This window comes from Podarcis bocagei (assembly GCF_964188305.1).
Source record: "Podarcis bocagei genome assembly, chromosome: Z".
NCBI classification, from domain to species: Eukaryota; Metazoa; Chordata; class Lepidosauria; order Squamata; family Lacertidae; genus Podarcis; species Podarcis bocagei.
The window spans coordinates 25,808,877-25,830,561 of record NC_138140.1 but is presented as its reverse complement, the minus strand read 5'-3'; the positions used below and the strand labels follow the sequence as shown (position 1 = coordinate 25,830,561).

At 43.9% G+C, this 21,685-nt stretch overlaps 1 protein-coding gene across 7 annotated transcripts in view; it reads right to left on the bottom strand.

The window, feature by feature from the left end:
- The window catches only part of TRPC5 (transient receptor potential cation channel subfamily C member 5), a 182,996-nt gene that overhangs the window by 84,003 nt on the left and 77,308 nt on the right, over window positions 1-21,685 (bottom strand). For all 7 annotated transcript variants that reach the window (XM_081179302.1, XM_081179303.1, XM_081179305.1 and 4 more), the window contains one exon: window positions 13,956-14,477. In XM_081179302.1, coding sequence (XP_081035428.1) covers window positions 13,956-14,477 — 522 coding nt within the window. The remainder of the gene's footprint in view (window positions 1-13,955; window positions 14,478-21,685) is intronic.

Below are 21,685 nucleotides of genomic sequence, written 5' to 3'. Positions count from 1 at the left end.
AGCAAATGGGCTGGAGCCGGATAGTCGATAGGACCAATGCCTAAGCCAATGCCTCTCATTCCTGAATTCAATAAAGTTGTGGTCTAATTCGCCCATTTAACCTTAAATTCTAGTGTCTGGTGTCTTTATTTATCCTTGGTGGGGGGCAGGAACTCGCCACGCAACTCAGAATTAGTTAGAAAGACAAAGCCTTTAAAGTAGAGTTTGTAGAGCTGGAATGAGGGCAGTTGTTTTAGGATTGCAGTTGGGGATGATATGGGCTGGAGGAAAAATAGTGGCAGTCTGTTAAACACAGCAAGCTGAAGAGAGGAAGTAAGAGCACAAATCCAAGGCTGCAGCTATGGGAGAAATGAAACCCTTTCGGAGTGTAATGTTGGAATCCCCTGTATCATAGTCTCAAGTTGTATATATACGTGTAAATAAACCATATATCATAACGACACCACAATCTCTGCTGCGCCTCATTTCCAAAGGAAACACAAACCCTAGGCAAGTACCTGAAATCCCTGGAATTGATCACTGTTGTGGAGATTGGGGTGGCATATAACAATATTCTTAAAAGAGGCAAACAGGGCTATGTGTGAAGCGTTCATATTACCTGCTTTACTTATTTGGATTTCAAAGGACAGACAGATAGAAAAGACCCTCTTCTAGGTTTCCAATAGATGCTCAACAGCCCCTGAGCATAAACACATACTTTCTTCATTAATCCACTCTCTATACCAGCTATTTTTGACCTTCCCTTTCTCTCTTAAGAACATACAAAGAGTCTGCTGGATCAGACCAATAGTCCATGTAGTTAAGCATCCTGCTCTCACAGTCAGATGCCTGTGGGAAACCTGCATGCAGGACCCAAGCACTCTCCCTTCTTGTGGCTTCCAGCAAACGGAATTCAGAAGCAGTGCTTTCTCCAACAAGGGAGGTAGAGCATAGCTATCATGGCTAGGGCTGGGAGATATCTGGTTTTCAACATTGTGATATTTCACTAGCTAAACACCATGATATATGACAATGTCTGAAATAAGGATGGAGCTGTGTAGAGGCATTGGCTGGCTTCACAAGTTTCCCCCCACATTTGATTTTTGTATTGCGTGCATACACATGCACATGAGCGCGTGCACGCACACACACACATCATGATTCACAATATATTGCCAGGTCAAACACTATGAAACTGATATCAAGATATGAACTTCAAACCAGTTTTGGATGATATATTAATATATCGCCCAGCCTTAAACATGGCTAGTAACTGTCCATAGCCTCTCCTCCATGAATCTGCCTAAACCTCTTCTAAAGGCATCCAAGATGATGGCCTTCACTGCCTACTGGGGGAGTGAGTTCCATGGTTTAACTATGCACCCCACTGCCAATCCCAAACCCCACAGTTTACTAATATCTCCCTGTCACTGTCACCACTGACAGGAGAGAGAAGGGGTGAAGAGGAGAAAGCCTTTCTCTCCTTTTCCCCTTCCTGCAGGACCACTGCTATCTGTAGTTGAGAAGGCAATGAAGAAGAGAGTCTTTTTATAGCGGCAGCAGCAGCAGCAGCAGCAGCAGCAACAACAACAACAACAACAACAACAACAACAACAACAACAACAACAACAACAACAACATAAGGGGAAGAGCAGGAAGGCTTGAAACAGGAAGCAGCAGCAGCAGCAACAACAACAACAACATAAGGGGAAGAGCAAGAAGGCTTGAAAGGCCCCTCACTATCTGCCTTCCTGTTCCCACATACCTCCTCCTTGTCCCCTAGGCTGCTCATTGGCCTGGGCAGTTCCACAGCTACTGCCTTTCTTTGTGGCCCCTTTCTTTCTCCTCTGCCTCCAGTGCCGCTGAGGTGCTGTTTGTGTTGTGCTGTCATGCTGCTGTTGGTGTGGCCACCCATTGGCAGCCACACTAACTGCAGCATGACAACTATTTTTTCCTTACAAAAATATTATACAGTAAGATAGCCCTTTTGCCTTAATGTATTTATTTGTTCCCTCAAAGTTGAGATAAATCTTTATCGTACTCCCGCACAAATATGCCTTGGATTATTTCCAGTCTCGAATAGTGCTTCCTCTCTGATCCCTCATGGGGATTGGGGAGGGGGAGGTGAATGATGCTAGATTACAGAGTAAAATATCATTTCCGACTTCAAGAGGCAGAACAGCAACAACATCAGTTTGAAACCAAATAATTTTGTTGGATTTTTATACATTTTTGCTGCTTTCAATCTCTCTCTCCCCCCCCCCCCCGGGTTTACTTCCCTCCCCTATTCAAAGTACATTTCAAGACTTACTTCCAAAGATAAAATACCTGAGCCATAATTTTTCCTGGAGACATTTAAGTAGACAAAAACCACCAGAGAGAAATATATTCCCTAGCAGTATATGGACAGTCTTACCAGCTATTCCATGGAAAGCTCTGTGGTGCATTGAATCTGTCAAGTGTGGCACTACTCCGGGAAGTACAGCATCCCCCAAAGACCATGAGGGAAGCTGGAGAATTTCTATGGAGCACTTTGGTCCACTTTTTTAAAAAAAAAAAGGGGGGGGGCTTTTAAAAATGTCAGTGACACATGAAGAATGAGTTCAGGGCATGTGGAAATAGAAACTCTTGTGGCACGCACTGTGTCTTTCACGCACAAAAATAACCCTCGGGTTTATTGACAGAAAGCCAAGGACTTGTCATTGCTTTGAGCCAAGGAGTAAGATGCAACCCATTTTTTAAATGTCTTTTGCTGTGGTCTGTAGTGGTAAAACACAGCAGTTTGTTAATATATCCTTCAAAAGCTCACAGAAGAAAATAAGCGAATTACATTTGTAAGACTCCTATCCTCACACTAAACATTATCCTGCTATAAGTGCATACCCTCCAACATTTCTCTGATGAAAATAGGGACGTCCCATTCCATAATGATAATTTTACTATTAATACCCCACACATCTTATTGGGTGCCTCAGCCACTCTGGGCAGCTTCCAACAAATATAAAAAACATCATAAGACATTAAACATTAAAAAAAAACTTCCCTATACAGGATTGCCTTCAGACAGCTCAGGAGTCAGATAACTCCATACCCTCCAACATTTCTCCAATGAAAATAGGGACATCCTAAGAAAAAGTTGGACATTCTGGGATCAAATCACAAACTGGGACTGCTTCTCCAAATCAGGGGTGCCCCTGGAAAATAGGGACACTTAGAGGGTCTGTAAGTGTTGTGCTGCTAAATTCCATCTGAAATATTCCATTGAACTCTTCACCCTTATGAAAAAAGCAGTTATTTTTCCACATCTTTCATGGGGGCAGAGGAATTTCAGTGCATTTTGCAGGTAAGTCAAGGCTAAGAACATACAGAAATAAGAAGTGACAAAGAGAAGAGAAGAAAAATGAGACAGACAGATAGAAAAGAACTTATTTTAAGGTCTTTATCAGATTCAGATAATAAATTTAAAACCGTCAAATATGGAGAGGGAATGATAGTCTGATTTGTCATTAGAGAAATCTCATTGGCCCGGAATTCTGAAATCCTGGGGCAGTCTTATCATATGTACCCATAGCTTTTTTCTGTTTGTCTGTTTTTCTCCTTTCTCATCTCTTCCATCACTACTGAAGTTTAGATGATAAAGCATGGGCATAGGGAACCTATCTTTCCAACTTACAAAACTTTTAAAAACTCGATGTGCATTGATGATGCTTTAATACAACAAAAACAATGGTGGTAATAATAATAATAATAATAATAATAATAATAATAATAATAATAATAATAATAATAATAATAATAATAATATAATAATAATAATAATAATAATAATATAATAATAATAATAATAATAATAATAATAATAATAATAATAATATTTACTACCTAAGTAGATGTTTGTGCTGAGGTGGGAGCAGAAGGATTCTGAAATGCTGCCATTTTGTACCAAGACAAGCAGGCAACCACCAGCCTAGCCATAGACTGGTTTGGGTCTTGCAATTGGAAAAAATGAAAGTGTTTGCTATTTTGGCTGAAAATGTGCTATAATAACATAAATTGCCTTGTAATAATAGGTTGTCGTGCTGTACAGATCAAAATGAACTTCACCAGCTACAGGCTGTGATCTACATGGTGGTACCTTTGTGCCCATGTGTCTAAGTGTTTTCGTTCATTTATTTGACTATTTGTATCCTCCCTGTGGATCTAAAGTGCCAGAAGACTGGTAACAGCATAAAAACTAACAAACCATTAGAAGCACGAGACTCAAAACATTCAATTAAGCAGCAGCATCAACAACAACAGCAGAAAGAAAACCCAAAAGCCTTTCCTCTAAATATTTCTTTGTAGCAAGGTCAGTCCCTCATTCCTGTCCCTGGTGAATCCCTGCCCCAATGAGTCTTGCAAGGGATGCTGCATATGATAATGCATGAGTCACTAATCTTTTGGGGCCAGTGGGCACACTGCAATTTTGAGGAAGTGTTATGGGCACCACTCACAAAATGGCTGCTGTGGGGTGTGGCATAGCACAAAATGGCTGCTGTGGGGAGGGGGATAACAGAAAAAGGGCAGAAACAGAGCAGAAAAATAGAAAGCGCCATAAAATGTTTTGAATCTACCCCTTCTCTATTAAGTACTCTGATATACAATGGGAGGAAACACTCCTACATCAAGCACCACCATGCTCACCCACAGAAAGAATCTTTTGTACCTCACGTCTCCTCAGAATAGAAGGAAGGGTGAGTGCCCAATCCTGGTGAGTGTCCAATCCTGGCATCCAATGAAATGGGGGCATATTTAAGGGGATGTGTTCTAGGGCTATGCCATACCCTCCAACATTTCTCCAATGAAAATAGGGACATCCGATTCCATAACGATGATCCTACTATTTATACTACTTTACTATTTATATCTTTCTGGGTTTCCCAGCTACTCCAAGTGGCTTCCACCATAAATGTAAAAACATTAAAAAATTAAACATTTTAAAAAACCTTCCCTATACAGGATTGCCTTCAGATGGCTCGGGAATTGGATAACTCTATACCTTCCTGCCAACCTAGCAGTTCGAAAGCACGTCAAAGTGCAAGTAGATAAATAGGTCCCGCTCCGGCGGGAAGGTAAACGGTGTTTCTGTGCACTGCTCTGGTTCGCCAGAAGCGGCTTAGTCATGCTGGCCACATGACCTGGAAGCCGTACGCCGGCTCCCTCGGCCAATAAAGCGAGATGAGCGCCGCAACCCCAGAGTCGGTCACGACTGGACCTAATGGTCAGAGGTCCCTTTACCTTTACCTTATACCCTCCAAATTTTTCCCATTGAAAATAGAGACATCCTACCATACCATCCAACATTTCTCTAATGAAAATAGGGATGTCCTAAGGAAAAGAGGGGCATTACAGGATCAAATCAGAAACTGGGACGGCTTCTCTAATCAGGGACATCCCTGGAAAAGAAGGACACTTTAAGGGTCTGCTATGCACTCTGCACTTTGCTTTTCCCGCATAGCCCCTGCAGGGGAATGCAGTGTGACTGCTTCCCACTAACATCTCCCTGCTGACTGAGGTCCCAATCCCTAATAGCCCTAGATTACTCAAAGCAGCCTGGGACAATCTGGGGCTGTTTCCACCCAACTCGGACAAAGTCTGGACACCCAGACTCTCCCTTGGACACACACCCATCTTCTGGTCATGCAAGAAGCATTATGAGAGTTCAAAAACACATTCTAGCCTGGCGAAAGAACTTTCAAGGAAGGTACAAAGCAGGACTGGTGATGGGTTTGGCCTGAGGAGAGCCATATAGAAAGTCCTAGGGGGCTGTGTTTGGCCCCCAGGCTTGAAGTTCTGCTATCCTGGTCTACAACACCCAGAGCTGAACACCATACTATAGATACAGATTGACTGGTGCCTAATGGGAAGGAACCAGCAGAACATGATCCACGCACTATGCTTTGGTTAGCAGAGTTTAAGACTGTGTAATTGTTGGACAATTGTGTTTTGCAAAGGTAAAAAAAGAGTTGAGGCACAAGCTCTCAGGTGACATAGATCACAACTTCAACAAGACCTTCAACAAGTGATAAGCTAATCACTATTTTCACCATGCAACCATTCCTATTAAGAGACAAGTGGCTCTGGACAAGCTCCATCCTCATGCTGGACTAGAATCAGTAAAGTCCCTGTCCCTGGCCCATCATAATCACTACACATTTCATGTCCAAATCAACTTCCCCAAACCATTTAACTCTAAGGGGATGAGTTAGTTTTGCCCCTCAAAGCTGTCCCTGTTCCCTCATTCCAAGGCTGTTCTCTTGAGAAACTGATCTGAGGACAGTGGTGAACAAATCTTTCAGTTCAGTTTCTCATGTTTCCAATCAAGTTCAGTTTGCTCCATATCCACATACATTTGTGGATCTTTCCTTTTTTAAAAAAGGTTGTGTGAAAATTCATATGCGTTTCTGTACACATGCCTCATAATATAAGCAGTTTTGTACACCGTGTTGCCTAGGCTTGCATTTATGTAAGAAACTCCACCCCCCCCCAAAAAAAGTAGATTTTTGTATGCTGTTTTCACTAATATAAATATGTTCTCATGCGCTTTTCACTAAAAAGCACATTTTTATATGCCTTCTTGGACTGCAGAAATTGGAGAAATGTAAATTTCAAAGGAGAACTGCATTTAGGTTCATGTATTGGTTTGGGAAATGCAGATTTGGTGAACTTGCATTAAAACACAAGCAGAATTAATTCCTGCCCCATCTACAGGTATGTCTTCATCCATGCTACATGTGATGCCTAAGGAGTGCACTCAGCCATTTCAGCTGCTCCCTCTTTTCACTGTCCTGTCCCTTCCTCGTCATCTCCTTTGCCCTTTCTGTGGGTGATGAGTACAGGGACGGTAGTGGTTCTGACAGCCAGCCAGAGAAAGGATCTCCAGGACTGGGGCAAGGATGTCCAGACCCAGTGGCTTCTTAGTATCACTGGCAGTGTGGAGATCAGTGGAGGATCCACCTGCCCTTGCTCTTCATCAGGCCTTAGATATGAGGTCTGGGTAGGGCTGAGCCCTGACTGACAACTTCGCTATTACCTCTGCTCCCCTATTCATGCTGAGATGCCAGGAGCTGTCCCTTGACCTACTGGCTGCCACCCCTTGACCCCGCTTCCCTGGGCTTCACTAAGTCCCACCCCATGAGATCCTGAACTTTGAATCACTACACTTTATCTTTCAGTGCCAGAGAAACCGTACAGCATATATTTAACCTGATCTTAAATACCTGGTCTACAGTTCAGAAGCACTTCAGAATAATTACTCTTTGTTTTCACAGTTGCACAGACATGAATAAACTGTAAGTGTGACCAGGAAGCGCCATCTGGCCATGTTCTGTACGTGCATTTGAATGTTCTCACACATTCTTAGAGCTGACTGAAGTTCAAAACAATTGATGCTAATTGGATACTAATCGTAGATCTGGAGCTACAGAGAGATCTTGCACCTCCAAGGGAATTGCTCCCACATTGGTGACAACAGTCTCTATCTGCTCACAGGCAAGGAAGGAATTCTAGAGGGTTACAGCTGAAATATCTTGAATCATTCAGAGGGCATGTTGCATTCTCTGAGAAGCTCTGAGCCCCAACCACTTTCTTGTACCAGAGACAGCAATTCTCCTGCTTATTTACACCTCCATTAGAATGCAAGAGCCCTGTTGGCTCAAACCAGAGCAACAATCTAGTCCAGCATCCTGTGTCTCACAGCAGCCAGTCAGATGTACCCAGGGAGTCTTCAAGTGGGGCACTACAACACCAACCTTCACACAGTGCCTAATGCTTTTTAAAAGCCATCTAAGTTAGTGGCTGGCACCAATTATTGAGATAATAAATTATATAAATTAACCATGGTTGTAAACATATATGCATTTACTCGGGATTAATTCCTATTTAATTTAACAGGGCTTGCTTCTAAGTAGACCCTATAGGATTGCACTATTAAGCATATTCATTTTATTTGTTATTATGAGGAGTAGCAGGTGGTGAGGTGGCACGGGTGGGGGCATGGCTGCTCTGCTGGCTTCCCAGCACAGTGAACACTGGTACTTACTGAGAAGGAGGAGTGAGACTCAGTTAGTGTGGTGTAGTGCACGGCAGCAGAAGCATCACAGTGGCTCCTTCGCAATGCACTGCACCATGCCAAGCTCACCTTGCCCCACCTCACCAGCCACTACTGATTATGAGTAAACTGATGGGATAGCAGCTTTTCCTGTGCTCCATGCACTGTGCAGGAAAAAGAGAGGGAGAGAGGGAGAGAGGGAGAGAGGGAGAGAGAGAGAGAGAGATGTGCGTGCAATACTCTTTAACAGCTGGGGAAGACACAAACAGGTCTGCACCAAACAAACATTTTATAATCAGAAATGAAAGAGCACTCAGAATCCTAATGCATGCCTCTTCTTTGAAGCTCCTATCTGAGCCCGTGAGGGTTATCTCTAGCTACAGTGTATTTGAAGCCATTCAGTATCTTGATATGGACTGCAGTAGTTTATCTGCAGTTCAAATCCCACTTCAGTTGTGGACAACTCATGGCTGCACTAGCATTCTTTGAGGGCAGCCATGACCGTTAAAATGGTCCACAAGAGTGGATGTGACTGTTGTCAAAGCACATCAGCTATGGACATCACACTTGTGTGATGCCATGATCAATTACTACTAGGCTCCAGGTCAAAAAGAATTAGGTTTCTCCAGGCTTTTAATGGCTTTTAATGGGTGTGCAGTGGTTTTAATTAAATGGCTCTTGAGGATTCTGCGGAAATGCCATGGTTGCATTTGTTGTCATTTGGTTTTAATATTATTTGTAAGCAACCTTGGGGATTTTATATCAAAAGGTGGTGATAAGGGATAGATTAAAGATCATCAGGTCCCCAAAGGGATTCTTTTTAAAAAAATATTTTTATTATACAATTTCAACATAACAAATTGTCAAACCATATAATCACGGTGTGTGTGAGAGAGTGATCTACCTGCGACGATCGTCCTGGAATATTTATTCCTTATTTAATTTGTCTTAAGTTATTCCATTTTGTTAATTTTCCCCCTTTTCCCCCTTCCTTCCCCTTCCCTTCCCCTTCAGGGGCTTTGCCCCATGGGGCCTTCGGCCCCTGGCAAGCTCTGGTCTTGGAGCTTTTCGCTGCCCAGTTGGCCGCTTAAAGGTAAAGGGACCCCTGAGCATTAGGTCTCGTCGTGACCGACTCTGGGGTTGCGGCGCTCATCTCACTTTACTGGCCGAGGGAGCCGGCGTACAGCTTCCGGGTCATGTCGCTTCTGGCAAACCGGAGCAGCACACGGAAACGCCATTTACCTTCCCGCCGGAGTGGTACCTATTTATCTACTTGCACTTTGACGTGCTTTTGAACTGCTAGGTTCACAGGAGCTGGGACCGAACAACGGGAGCTCACCCCGTCGAGGGGATTCAAAACACCGACCTTCTGAATGGCAAGTCCTAGGCTCTGTGGTTTAACCCACAGCGCTACCCACGTCCCTCGGTTGGTCACTTAGGCAGCTCTTATTCCTTGCGGAACTTACTGACTAGTTTTGTTTTAATTTGCCCAAGAGAACATCGACCTTGGTTGTTGTGTTCTGCAGGGTGCGATCCCACGGCTTTTGCCTTTGCGCTCTCCCTATCTGCTGAGCTCCTCACTCCCTCTGGTTCTTCTGGGCAGCATTGTTTCGCTGGCGTTTCTGTCTGCTTTGCAGACTGGGGTGCTTGGAATTAGGCTTGCTGTGGCAAATTCATCGAGCTGAATATTATAATCCTTTGGGTTGCTGGTGAGGAAATTTTAGGGGCCAGGAAGTCCCCCCCCCCCATTCTTGCCCAGTAGCCATATTCAGCCTAGTGTGATGAGAGCGACATTTTGTTATGGCGCGAGTGCCATTTTATCAATTGAGTTTGTTAATAGTGTTCCCTTTGTTATTATTTTGCGTGAAGTGAGATTCAGGATGCCTGTTAAGAGGAATCCTAGTCATGCTCTCCCTTCGAAGAGGGCAATTAGAGGCCCTTCTCAGTCCCTTCACTCAGCACAGGCCCCAGCAGTTCCTCAGCCAAATGCTGGCTCGCTTGGGTGCTATTGTGGCCAATATTGGTTCAGATCCTGCGGTTCTGGTTAGGTTTAATTCGGAGCTTGAGTCTTTGGCTCAGCAGTTTGGGAGGCAGGCTTATTCCCAGCCTGACCCTTCTACTGTGTATGAGGCCTATGGTCCCTCTGATGTGAGTGAGGGGAGTGAGGCTTTGGATCCTTCTGGGGCTATGTTTCCCCATTTTCAGTCTTCCAGGATCCCGGTCCCGGCCAGTCCTGGTGGTCATCCCAGGCGTATGGGTGTCTCAGTGCAGCAGGCCTTTCAGTCTGGACTGCATTGTCCACTGGGTCAGCAGGAGGGCTGCCAAGTCTGGATTTGGATGCAGGCTCAGGCTCCCCGACCACGTGTGCGTATCCTGGATATCCAGATGAGGAATGCGTTGGGAGGAGCTTCTCCCAACGCTGCGGGTGAAGGTGTTTGGGGAAGGCATGCCTGCAGCGATGGTGGTACAGCTGGGCGAGAACGATTTGCTGGAAGCTCCCAGCTTGAGCCTGCGGACCCGCATGCAGGAGGACTTGGAAGAGTTAAAGGCAGCTCTTCCTGGACTCAAAATTTTTGGTCACAACTACTGCAGTGACGTGAGTGGCAAGGAAGCCCAGCTGCCACCAAGATGGCCAGGAGGCGCGTCCAGAGCACAGTGGCCAAGAAGGTTCTGGCCTTGGGCGGGATGGTGATCCGTCACCCGGGCATTACCTTCCGATATGCATCCCTTTACAGATGGGGTTCATCTGTCTGTGATTGGGAATGATTTATGGCTGACTGCCATGTCAGTGGGGTTAAGAGATTGGTTACAGGCGTGATTGGTTCGTGGCAAAGTGCAGGTGCTCGTGTGGTGGATTGGCTCTGGTTCAGGTGATCGGGATGGGAGAACACTCTTGCCATCCCTATGTGAAGGGTATTCCGTTAAAGGAATCCAGGGACTCAGCTGGTTTGGTCAACCCCTGTGATGGGGTTGTGTCCATGCCTGAGTCTAGGGGGACATTTGGGTGGGGAGATAGCCTGTTCCCGGCTTTCCGCTTATCCAGGTGTTCACCCTTGGCTGACCTATGCTGGAACCTTGGGTCAGTGCTACCTGCATGGCAGGGAACTAGTCAAACCAGAGCCTATGCAACCAGTCATTTCTGTAATCAATAAAGTTGTGGCCTAAATTCTGCCAAAAACCAAAACAAAAATTTGAGTCTTGTGTGAATTTATTTAGGAGGGAGATTTCTGGGTCTTCACACGCAACTCCCATTTAGTTTAGGGGCAGAGATTGCTTTGAGACAGCATCCTCAGAGAAGCTTGCCTGTCACCTCTATGGCCTTTTCAGTCTCAGGTGAATATATTTTTATTCACCTAGGTCAGGGGTCAGCAAACTTTTTCAGGAGGGGGCCGGTCCACTGTCCCTCAGACCTTGTGGGGGTCCAGACTATATTTTGAAGAAGAAGAAAAATGAATGAATTCCTATGCCCCAGAAATAACCCAGAGACGCATTTTAAATAAAAGCATAGGTAAAAGCACGCTGATTCCCGGACAGTCCACAGGCCAGATTTAGAAGGCTAAATCCTAAGATTTAGAAGGCTAAATCCTAAACTAAGACCTGGGGGCTAAGCCCCCAGGTCTTAGTTTACCTACTTATGACCTAGGTCATGTACATTGTTTTAGGCTATATCTGTTGCAATTTTGAAGTGGAGTGGGGGGACAGAGTCTGTCTTTTATTGTTACATGTTAGTTTGAATTTTTATAAATATATACAGTATATTGCTTTGTATAGAGAGCCAGTGTGGGTAGTAGTTGGAGTGTCAGACTAGAGAGACTAGGGTTTAAATTCCGACTAGGCAATCAAGATAATTGGGTGACCATGGGCTCATCATTGCCCCTCAGACCAACCTACCTTACAGGGCTGTTGTGAGGAATCAATGAGGAGGGGAAGAACCATGTACACCACCTTGCACTCCTTGGGGAAACGAGTGGGAATATAAATGAAATAAATAAATATAGATAAATGAGGGTTGAATGAAATTCTGCTCAGGATGTGGGAATATATTGATAAGTGTTTCTTGCCTCTATCTCATGCCTGCGAGTCTGTAACAAAGGAGGGAGTATTACTCCCCACTACAGAGAGCTAGTTGTGGAATCTAGTAAAGGTAAAGGGATCCCTGACCATGAAGTCCAGTCGTGACCAACTCTAGGGTTGCGGCGCTCATCTAGCTTTACTGGCCGAGGGAGCCGGCATACAGCTTCCGGGTCATGTGGCCAGCTTGACTAAGCCGCTTCTGGAGAACCAGAGCAGCGCACGGAAACGCTGTTTACCTTCCCAGCGCATGGAAACGCTGTTTACCTTATCTACTTGCACTGTGACGTGCTTTCGAACTGCTTGGTGGGCAGGAGCAGGGACTGAGCAACAGGAGCTCACCCCATTGCGGGGATTCAAACCGCCAACCTTCTGATCGGCAAGTCCTAGGCTCTGTGGTTTAACCTACAGCGCCACCCGTGCCCCTAGTTGTGGAATCTACACACATATAAAAACCATTCTGAAAATGCTTTAAAAAAAAACATTTTAAAAAACACATTGAATTTACCATATTGCTATCTAATGCCACATTGTATATTGCACTTAAAACACACTCAAAATGTTTCATTTCCAGCTGTATAGCTGAGTCTACTGTTTCAATGCTGCCAGCTAACCAAATGATGCCCAAGGAAAACCAACCCTGACTAGTGGAACTGCCACCAACCCTGTAAAGTTCCCCAAATCTGTCCCTCAAACTTGAATTTGGGGGGACACAGATCTGTTTCTGGACACAGAAGAACAGATCTGGGACTCACCCAGACAAGAGTCAATGATCCACTTCTTGTCCTCTGAGCCCCAAGCCCACAAGTTTCTCAGTAGGTGCCAGATATGGAGACAAAGCTTACCCTAAAAAGCCACACCAATATACGACGACAAATCCTTTATTAAGAGACTTCAAAGCCAAAAAAGGACCCTTTGTATATGAAAACACAGCTTAAGAAGCAAAGGGCACTTTAAGGAATTCTGTTTCGGGGGAGGGTAACAAAAATAGCTTGCCTCACTGTCATACGAACCATTTGAGTCACAGACCCACCAAGCATACATGATTGTTGCAACATGATACTTTATCAAGATGGGGCACCCCAGAACCAAGTCAGAAGCCAGTTTTTTAATGCCAAAAGGCATGGATAGAAGGTAGATTTTTCCTTAAATCACCCAGGGCCTAATTTCCCCAGCATTCGAGGGTGTAAGCTTCAGCTGTTGAGTTGATTTTTATAGTCACTATGACCTTCAGCAATCTCACAGCAGATTTCCACACAGGTGGTAAATTCAGTGGTGTGGCAGGGAAGGTAGATGGAGACAGTTGGAGTCGGTTGGAGGCGGGCTCCATTTCCCCTCCGTGCATAGACTAATTAACTATGACTTTTCCCTCAGGAAGACCACACCAAGAATCACAAGTTAAAGAACCATTACAATAAACCAAAGAAATTGTAAATTTCAAAATCATAAATTTCTTTACATTTGTTATAACCTGCCCAGGGAATATCTATTGATGGTAGACCACCACTCTCTTCATTTACTGATTGTATGTAAGCTGCCCTGGGATCCCTTTTCTTTTTCTTTTAAAAGAACATATCACACCCCACCTGGAAATACACGCTGGCTCAGCCTTCCCCAGTCTGGTGTCCTCCAGATGTTACTGGACCACAACTCATATAACTACTTAACCTTGGCCATGCAGGCTGCAGGCGCTGATGGGAGTTGGAGTCTAGCAAGATCTTTTCAGGGTGGAGGTATTGGTTTGGGGAAGGCTCTTCTAGCCCATGACATATGCATAGAGATTTGGACCATCCCCAAGTAGGAAAACAGCCCTTACCTCTTTCTGATGGTACTTTATTGCTACCTTTAGCTTTGCCAGGTCATGACATTTCTGCGGGTCTAATTCTTCACTTTGGTCATCCCTGTGGTTCAAGATGATTTCCAGCTCCCTTGAGCTCCGTGCCTGGTCCAGAAGGTCTTTAGCAAACCTCTTGCACTGCTGTGAAAGCTCCTCATACTCGGCCTTGAACTCATTCTCCACTTTGCTGAGCTCCTTCAGCTCCCAACCCAGCCGGAAGGCCGTCAGGATCGGGTCCTCACTAGATAAGGCAATCAACGAAGGGCTGGCCAAAGCTTTGTAAATATTCAGCCTTGACCTGGAATGCCTCAGGCTGTCTACTTCAGAACTGGAGACGCATTCCACACAATTGCATCTGATCTGGTGCGGGCGCGGGATCGTGACCCGTCTTTGAACTAGCAGCTTGATGATTTCATAGTTGTTGGTGTGAGCCGCCAGCATTATGGGGGTTATATCAGGGGTGAACTCCGAAAACTGAGTGTCCATCATTAATGTGGGGACCTGCACAAAATGAATAAATGAGTTAAGAACTTTCTTCCAGAAACCGTATAAATCATGGCAGATCAGGAGCATACATAATAAAGGACATCAAATAGATATAAAGGACATATAGTATTGTGCTGGGTTTTGTGATTTTATGTCTCAGTATTTTCCTGTGTGACACCCAGAGAGCAATAGCTATCAGGCATCTAATAAATTTAGAATAACTAATTAATTCATTCATTAATTGGATAGTCTGTCCCCAGGAACCAAAACCAAAACAACTAAAAAGAAACAGACTCTAGGTTCAGCCTCATTTTGAAATAGGATAAACAAAACTGGCTACAAAATTAGCAATTCCCCAGCAGAATTATCTCCAACGGAGAGAACAGAACTGAATGCAAGATCAACACCTTACTTTCTATTCTGATGAGGTGGAGAATGTTCTCAGAAAATGAAAAATATGCTATGATAGCATATTTGTCCACCTCAACAGAATAGAAAATAATGTGTTACTCTTCAGCTCCATTAAGCAAGGACTAGTTTTACAAACCAGCATTCAGGTTGCATGTACCACTAAGTATTCTCAAAACCACAATCACGTGCACTATCCTAAGAATGCCTGCAGAACTCCTTTTAATGAAAAATTACACCAAGAGCTTATCCCCTCAAACCATTGACCTTTGCCTTATTGCAGACCACTATCCTGACTGGATCAAGCATGAAAACCCATGTGGGCCAGAGGCAGACATTGCTTCCCATGGTGTCCAAATGGCTCCCCACGCCTAGGATCCCATGATCAGACTGCAAAAGTGTGTGAGCAGGAGAGTGTGTTTTGTGGTCTTTTTTCAGAAAGGAAGAGAAATTCTAAACATTTGGGGGCACAGAGAAACTGGATGTGGCATAGTTCCTTTCTTTTTTAAAAAAAGCATTATTTATTTAGCTCAGTTGCTGCAACACCAGTTGGCTGGCATTCACATATACCTACATACAATGCCTTCCTTGGAAAATGCTATGTCAGGATAATAGCATTGTTTTCAGAGGCATTCCTGTGGGGAGAAATGGTGGCCATACTTTCCTACTGGAGCCAACATCTTATTTTCCCTTAACAATGCTGCTGGCAATAACTAAGAATGGTGCTTGTAGGTGCCTAGTCTTTCACTCTACAAATCATCTGTCCAGTGGTCTGCATTCTGTGCCATGTCAGGTGCCTGCACTTCAATTTGAGGGTCTCTCCTTTTTCAAGTCAAAGCTATACCGTCCCCATCGCCCCCAAGTCAGATTGAGATCACCAAAGTCACAGGCTTGCTCTTTTTCAGCACTTTTCTGTCTTGATACAGCCTTGAACTTTCTTATATATTATAGCTGTGTAGGTCCTATGGGCTTTGCAATAAGTGAGGTTGTTGCAAATATTGCCTGCAGAACACTGTCAAGCTCTGAGTTTTGTTTTTTGTTTAACCCAAGCAGCAAAAGGGTGTGTGTGTGTTTTTTTTTTTTAAAAAAAAAACTGTTAAAAGCTGTATTTGAGGCTGTTGGGTTTTTTTTTAATTATTATATCCTACATTCCTCCTCTTTAACTCCAGAGCTCTTCACAACATTATAGGCAGTGTTCTAGATAGCCTGACATTGTAAGGTCTGTGATTGGACACAAACCAAAGGCTGGTGTGAAGCTGCATTTTATTTATTTTTAAAATACATACAAGAATACACAGAACTTAGCCACCTCTTAATTATTTTGAGGTAAGAAAAAGGAAAGTCCTCCCTCTATCATAAAGGATAGTGTTGGAAAGTAGATCCCTTTTACTTCTGCTACAAAAAGCTCCTGGACCTATTGGTCTAACATTTTGCAGGCTAAGTCCACTCCAAAGAGGCTCCTGTGCCTTTAAATTCCATCCACTTTGGCAAAAAAAGGGAAGCGGTAACTTGAGAAAGAGAAGTCTTTAGGAGCTAGCTATTTCTGCATTCCTAGTAACGCCATGGGTTTAAAACAGATACTGAAAGAATGGGACCAATGTGCCAAGTACACTGCAGACTAACAGGCCATTCACATAGGCCAAGGAAGTACAAAATCTCCAGACTGAAGTCTTCCCATAAGACTCTAAAATTAAGGGTGAGGATTTGCTGAACTAAATATTTAAAATGGGAATGCAGAAAGGGGAGGTATGAGGAGGTCGGTGAAGTAAGTTTTAAGAAAATAAGGTTCTGAAATTATACTTGTTCTTTTTTTTGTTTGTGTTTGTGTATTGTTTTGTTTGATATAATTTGTAAAACTTCAATAAATATCTTTTTTTTAAAAAAGACTCATCTTTCAGTCACCGCTCACTTCTGCCAGTATCGATAATGTTATACCAACTTTATATGCCTCCAGAGAGGTTGGACTGAGTTCCCAACACCTTCCAACAACAGCCTGGGCCTCTAGCCATCTCAACACCAAGCCACCTGAAGACCTGAAGGGATTACTGTAGAATATTCACTCTACACTTCAGTCAATACTAAGTTGATTTGACAGAAGCAGAAGCAATGTCTGGAGTAGCTGATGAAATTAAGAGACATTTCATTACCAGGCAGCTCAAAGTTCAGAGACAGTATGATGTAGAACAGAGAAGATATGGAGTTCGGAGTTCAAAATGCCAGTCCTGGCAGGTGCTCATGAGGTGGTGCTTTATCTTATACTGGAGTCCAGTTTATACATCCATTTTTTCCATTGGATGCATTATTAATGTAGTAGTAGTAGTAGTAGTAGTAGTAGTAGTAGTAGTAGTAGTATTGCTACAATGGGATTATTATCCCTGTAATACTGTGGATAAGAGGTATTCTAAATACTCCAGAGAGAACCATACTGAAATCCAATGCACTTTGAAAAGCACCTGTAATTCTATAGTCTGTTGCTAGGGAGCATAATGTGCACATTTTGCCATTCATCTTTTTGTCCAAAATGTCACAGAGTTGGAGAGGATCTTGTAGGCCATCCAGTCCAACCCTGTTCCCAAGGCATGTAATCTTAAACTAGAACATCCCTTTATAAAGACCTCCAGGGGGAGAGAGTCCATCAACCTTCTAGGTTCGAGCTATGAAACCTGTTGGCGTACCAGGTGTTGTTGGACTCCAACTCCTATCAGTCCCAGCCATCATAGTGAACAGTCAGGAATGGTGGAAGTTCTAGCCCAACAACATATTTAGGGCCACGTGTTCCCTAGCCCTGCTTTGTTTGGACAGGTCTTAACATCAATAACTTTCTCCTAGTGTTCAACTCAAAGGCTATCCCTTTGTACGTTAAGCCCATTTGATCTAGCCCTGCTCTCCAGGGCAGCAAAGAACAAGGACACATCCACACTCTACATTTAGATCACTCTTATGCCACTCTTATCTACTGCAACAATCACAGCTTCCCAAAATAATCTTGGGACTTTGATAAGGGTGCTGGGAATTGTATCCCTGTGTTGGGTCTCCCAACGACTGTCAGCACCCTAAACAAACTACAGTTCCTGGAATTCTTTGAGGAAAGCCATTACTGTTAAAATGGTCTAAGAGTGCTTTAAATGCATGGATGTGACCCAAGTCTCTCCCATCCTGCAGTTCCCAACAACTGGTATTCAGAAGCATACTGCCTCCAACATTGGAGGTGGAACATATTCATCAGGGCTAGTAACCTTCTCTTCCTCCATTAATTTGTTTAATGCTCCTTTAAAGCCCTCCAAGTTCGGAGCGAGTTCCAGAGTTTAACTGTGCTCAGCATGAAGAAGGATTTTCTTTTGTCTGTCCTGAACCACCCAACATTCAGCTTCACTGGATGTCCGCATGTTCTAGTGTTAAAAATATCTCTGGGATTTATCAGACTGGAAGCTTCACAGCGCATGGGGAAATGGCCAATCAAAAGGTCTACGCAGCCCTTTTACACTCTTATTGTTCTCTTGGTGTTAAGTTCAAGCTGTTATTTAGAAGGAATTGTTGCCTGAACACCTCTACTTTAAAAGGTAGGGGGAGGGACGCTTGAAAGAGAACGAGATGTAAATAGTCTAAAAGCTGCTGGCACCACAGTACTGTGCTATTAAGCTATCAATGTACCTTGCAGCTAAGGCTGAGGCTTTAATGCATCCCCTGTTGCGGCCTTATTATCGACATCTGGTGCTCAGAATGCTGAAACGTAAGCGCACAGCAACCTTTCCAAGCAATTCCATTTTGTAACCTGGCAAGTTCAGTTTTCTGCCAGCATCGACAAATATCCACAGAGCTCAGCACATCACCTGACCTCTCCAACCAAACAGGCGCATCTCCTTGAAGTGTGACTAATTGCAGGTGAATGCTGCACACATTTGCCTTGTGACTGTCAAAAGTACTTCATGGGAAGCATTGTCAAAAAGATCTCAGTGGCAGCAGAGTGCTATTTTATCAGTAAAAATATATAAATCGCTGAGACTTGGGATGTGCAAGACCTGTTCCTTTATTTCATTGGTTTCCCCTCCCGTTTCCCCACAGCCTTGACTAGCTGCTGAAACTCAAGGTTCCTCGGATATATTATTGATTTCCAAGGGGTGGAAATTGGATGCACAATAAAGTACAGATTGCATCTAGTTACTCCACTGCTCTTAATGGGATGCTTGTTTGGATTCACATTTTGATCCACATTCAGGTGCATATTTGAATGTTCAGGTGTTGCCGTTCTACTCCCATTACATTCATTTGGATGCACCTCCCAGTGTGCATTCTATGGAGAGTCTTCTCCAGAACATCCCACTTCAGCACCTGAATCACTGAGAAGAGAAGTGCCTGTGTTTCCTCACCCATTTTAGCTGTACACCTAAAAATACAACATATAAGAACCTAAGTAGAACCCTGCTGGGTCAGAACAATGGCCCGTCATAGTAGAACATCCGGCATTCGCAGTGGCCAGCCAGATGCCCAAGAGAAGCCCATAGGCAGAGCCTGAGCACAACAGCACCCTCCCTACCGCAATCCCCAGCAACTGGCATCCAAAGGCATCTTGCCACCCAACAGTGGAGGTGGAACATAGCCATTGGGGCTAGTAGGCATTGATAGCTTCACCCTCAACGAATTTGTCTAATCCCCTCCAAAACAATTATACAAATGAGCATTAGGAATCCCTTTGGGGACCTGATGATCTTTAATCTACCCGTTATCACCACCTTTTGGTATAAAATTCCCAAGGTTGCTTATAAATAATATTAAAGCCAAATGACAACAAATACAACCATGGCATTTCCGCAGAATCCCCAAGAGCCATTTACCTTGCCATTCCCCATAAGCACCTGGATGGGGTCTCTGCATCCTGAAGGATCGGCCATCATGACTGGTAGCCACAGACAGAACCATCACCCTCTCTGAATTTGTCTCATTCTGTTTTAAAGCCCTCTAAGATGGTGGCCCTTACCACACACTGTGGAAATGAATCCTCTAGCTTAACCATGTGCTGCAAGAAGAAGTGATTCCTTTTGTCTGTACTGAATCTTACTCTGACATTCAAAGACCTAAATGGTTTGGGACACCGATATTTGCAAGGGCATATTCTGCATAGTAACCTGCTCATGTTCGAGGATTAGTGGATGAAACTCTCATGACGGTTCCTCCACATATTGAGGTATGTGGCATGAGGAACCAGAAACGACGTTTTTCAGTGGTGGCTCTTTATATGTAGAACTTCATTCCTACTGTGGTATACCTGGCTCCAGTGCTCTATGGTTTTAGGCAGTTAGTCAAGACACCCCTTTTTTGGGAGGTGTTTGGGGGAAGAGAAAGTTGATTGCTGCCACTATTAGTAACTGTCATTCAGCGATCTGCCAGCACATGCTGTTTTGGGTTGTGCAATTTTTATGAATTTTTACTTATTTGACTTCTTGTAAACTGCCCCGGGGCTTGTGCAGACAGTCGTACATAAATAATCTAAATAAATAAAAATAAACATATCTCCCAACATTCAGCTTCACTGAATGAGAAAAAAAGCTACCGTATCTCTGTCCACTTTCCCCACACTGTGCTATATTCAATTTCCCTCATTACTTGTCTTTTTTCTACACTAAATAGCATGTTTGGAAATATGTGTATAATTAAATTACATTCATGAAAGAGTCAGGATTAGCTGGATTACCCCATAGGGTACATGCCGGGGTTGTCTTCACATGATGTGTAGAACACTGTAAAAAAAGAAAGGTCCAGGAAGTGTTCTGACACAGAGCTTGTTTGTGACTGCTTTGGAGCTGATAGGGTGGAGAGAGAGCCCATTGAGAACTTCTGAAGCATAGTGGCTTAGGGTATGAATTGAAGGTCAAGAAGCTCATAAGTCAAATCTTGCCTTGTTCACAAGCCTTTGAAAAGTTCTCAAACAGTCTACCCATCTATAGCCTACTTTATATGGTTATTGTAAGCATATAGGGGGGAAATGTAAAAACAAAAACAAAAACCTGACATATTTGTCCTTCTAGTTCCAGTTCACGGAAACAGCCATCTGTAAATGTGTTTGGGTAAGCTTCCCCTCTCTTCTGACCTTCTGCCAGTGCATGGACAGCAGAGGATTCAACAACAGGGGTGGCAAGATTAGCACACAGCCCAGCTCTCTTTCCACTAGGGATGGCTAGTGCCCATTAAGTCTGGTGGGACAGAAGGAAGGGAGGCCAACAATAGATAGAGACAGAGCCAGTGGCAGGCAGATCCACCCACTGGCCAGTTGTAAATTAGAAGGCAGGCAGGTGGAGGCTGGCTGGCTGAGAGCAGACAGAGGTTGGTGGGCTGTGCCCCACTCATCGTAGCAGACCTATCTCAATTGCTGTTCATGTGATGTCAGTCCTACAGAGTGTAGATCATAATGAATCAGGATTCCATATTATTTTCTTTCCTGTTGTGCCCTGTTTTTTTCACCCTCTAATTCTGAGTGAGAGTAATTAGGCTTGCGGTAGACCACATACAATAAGCCATGCTATTATGTCTATTCATCCTTTGTCATATCTCCTGTTCCCTCCTGCTTAACTAATAGACTGACCTTGTCTGTCTATGCATGGGGGCAGGGGAAGATAGGTAGCGATAGAGACTTCTCAGCAGAGGGGTCATTTCAGATTTTGAGGAGGGGGAAAATACAGTAGTGGTAGAAGTGTGTAATTCAGGAGAGTCCAAAGGCCAAGACTAGTTATGTTCAGGATCAGGTTGTCATACACTGGTGCACTTTCAGAGTATGTGCAAGCCTGATAAAGATGATCATTTGCAGCACGATCCTATACATA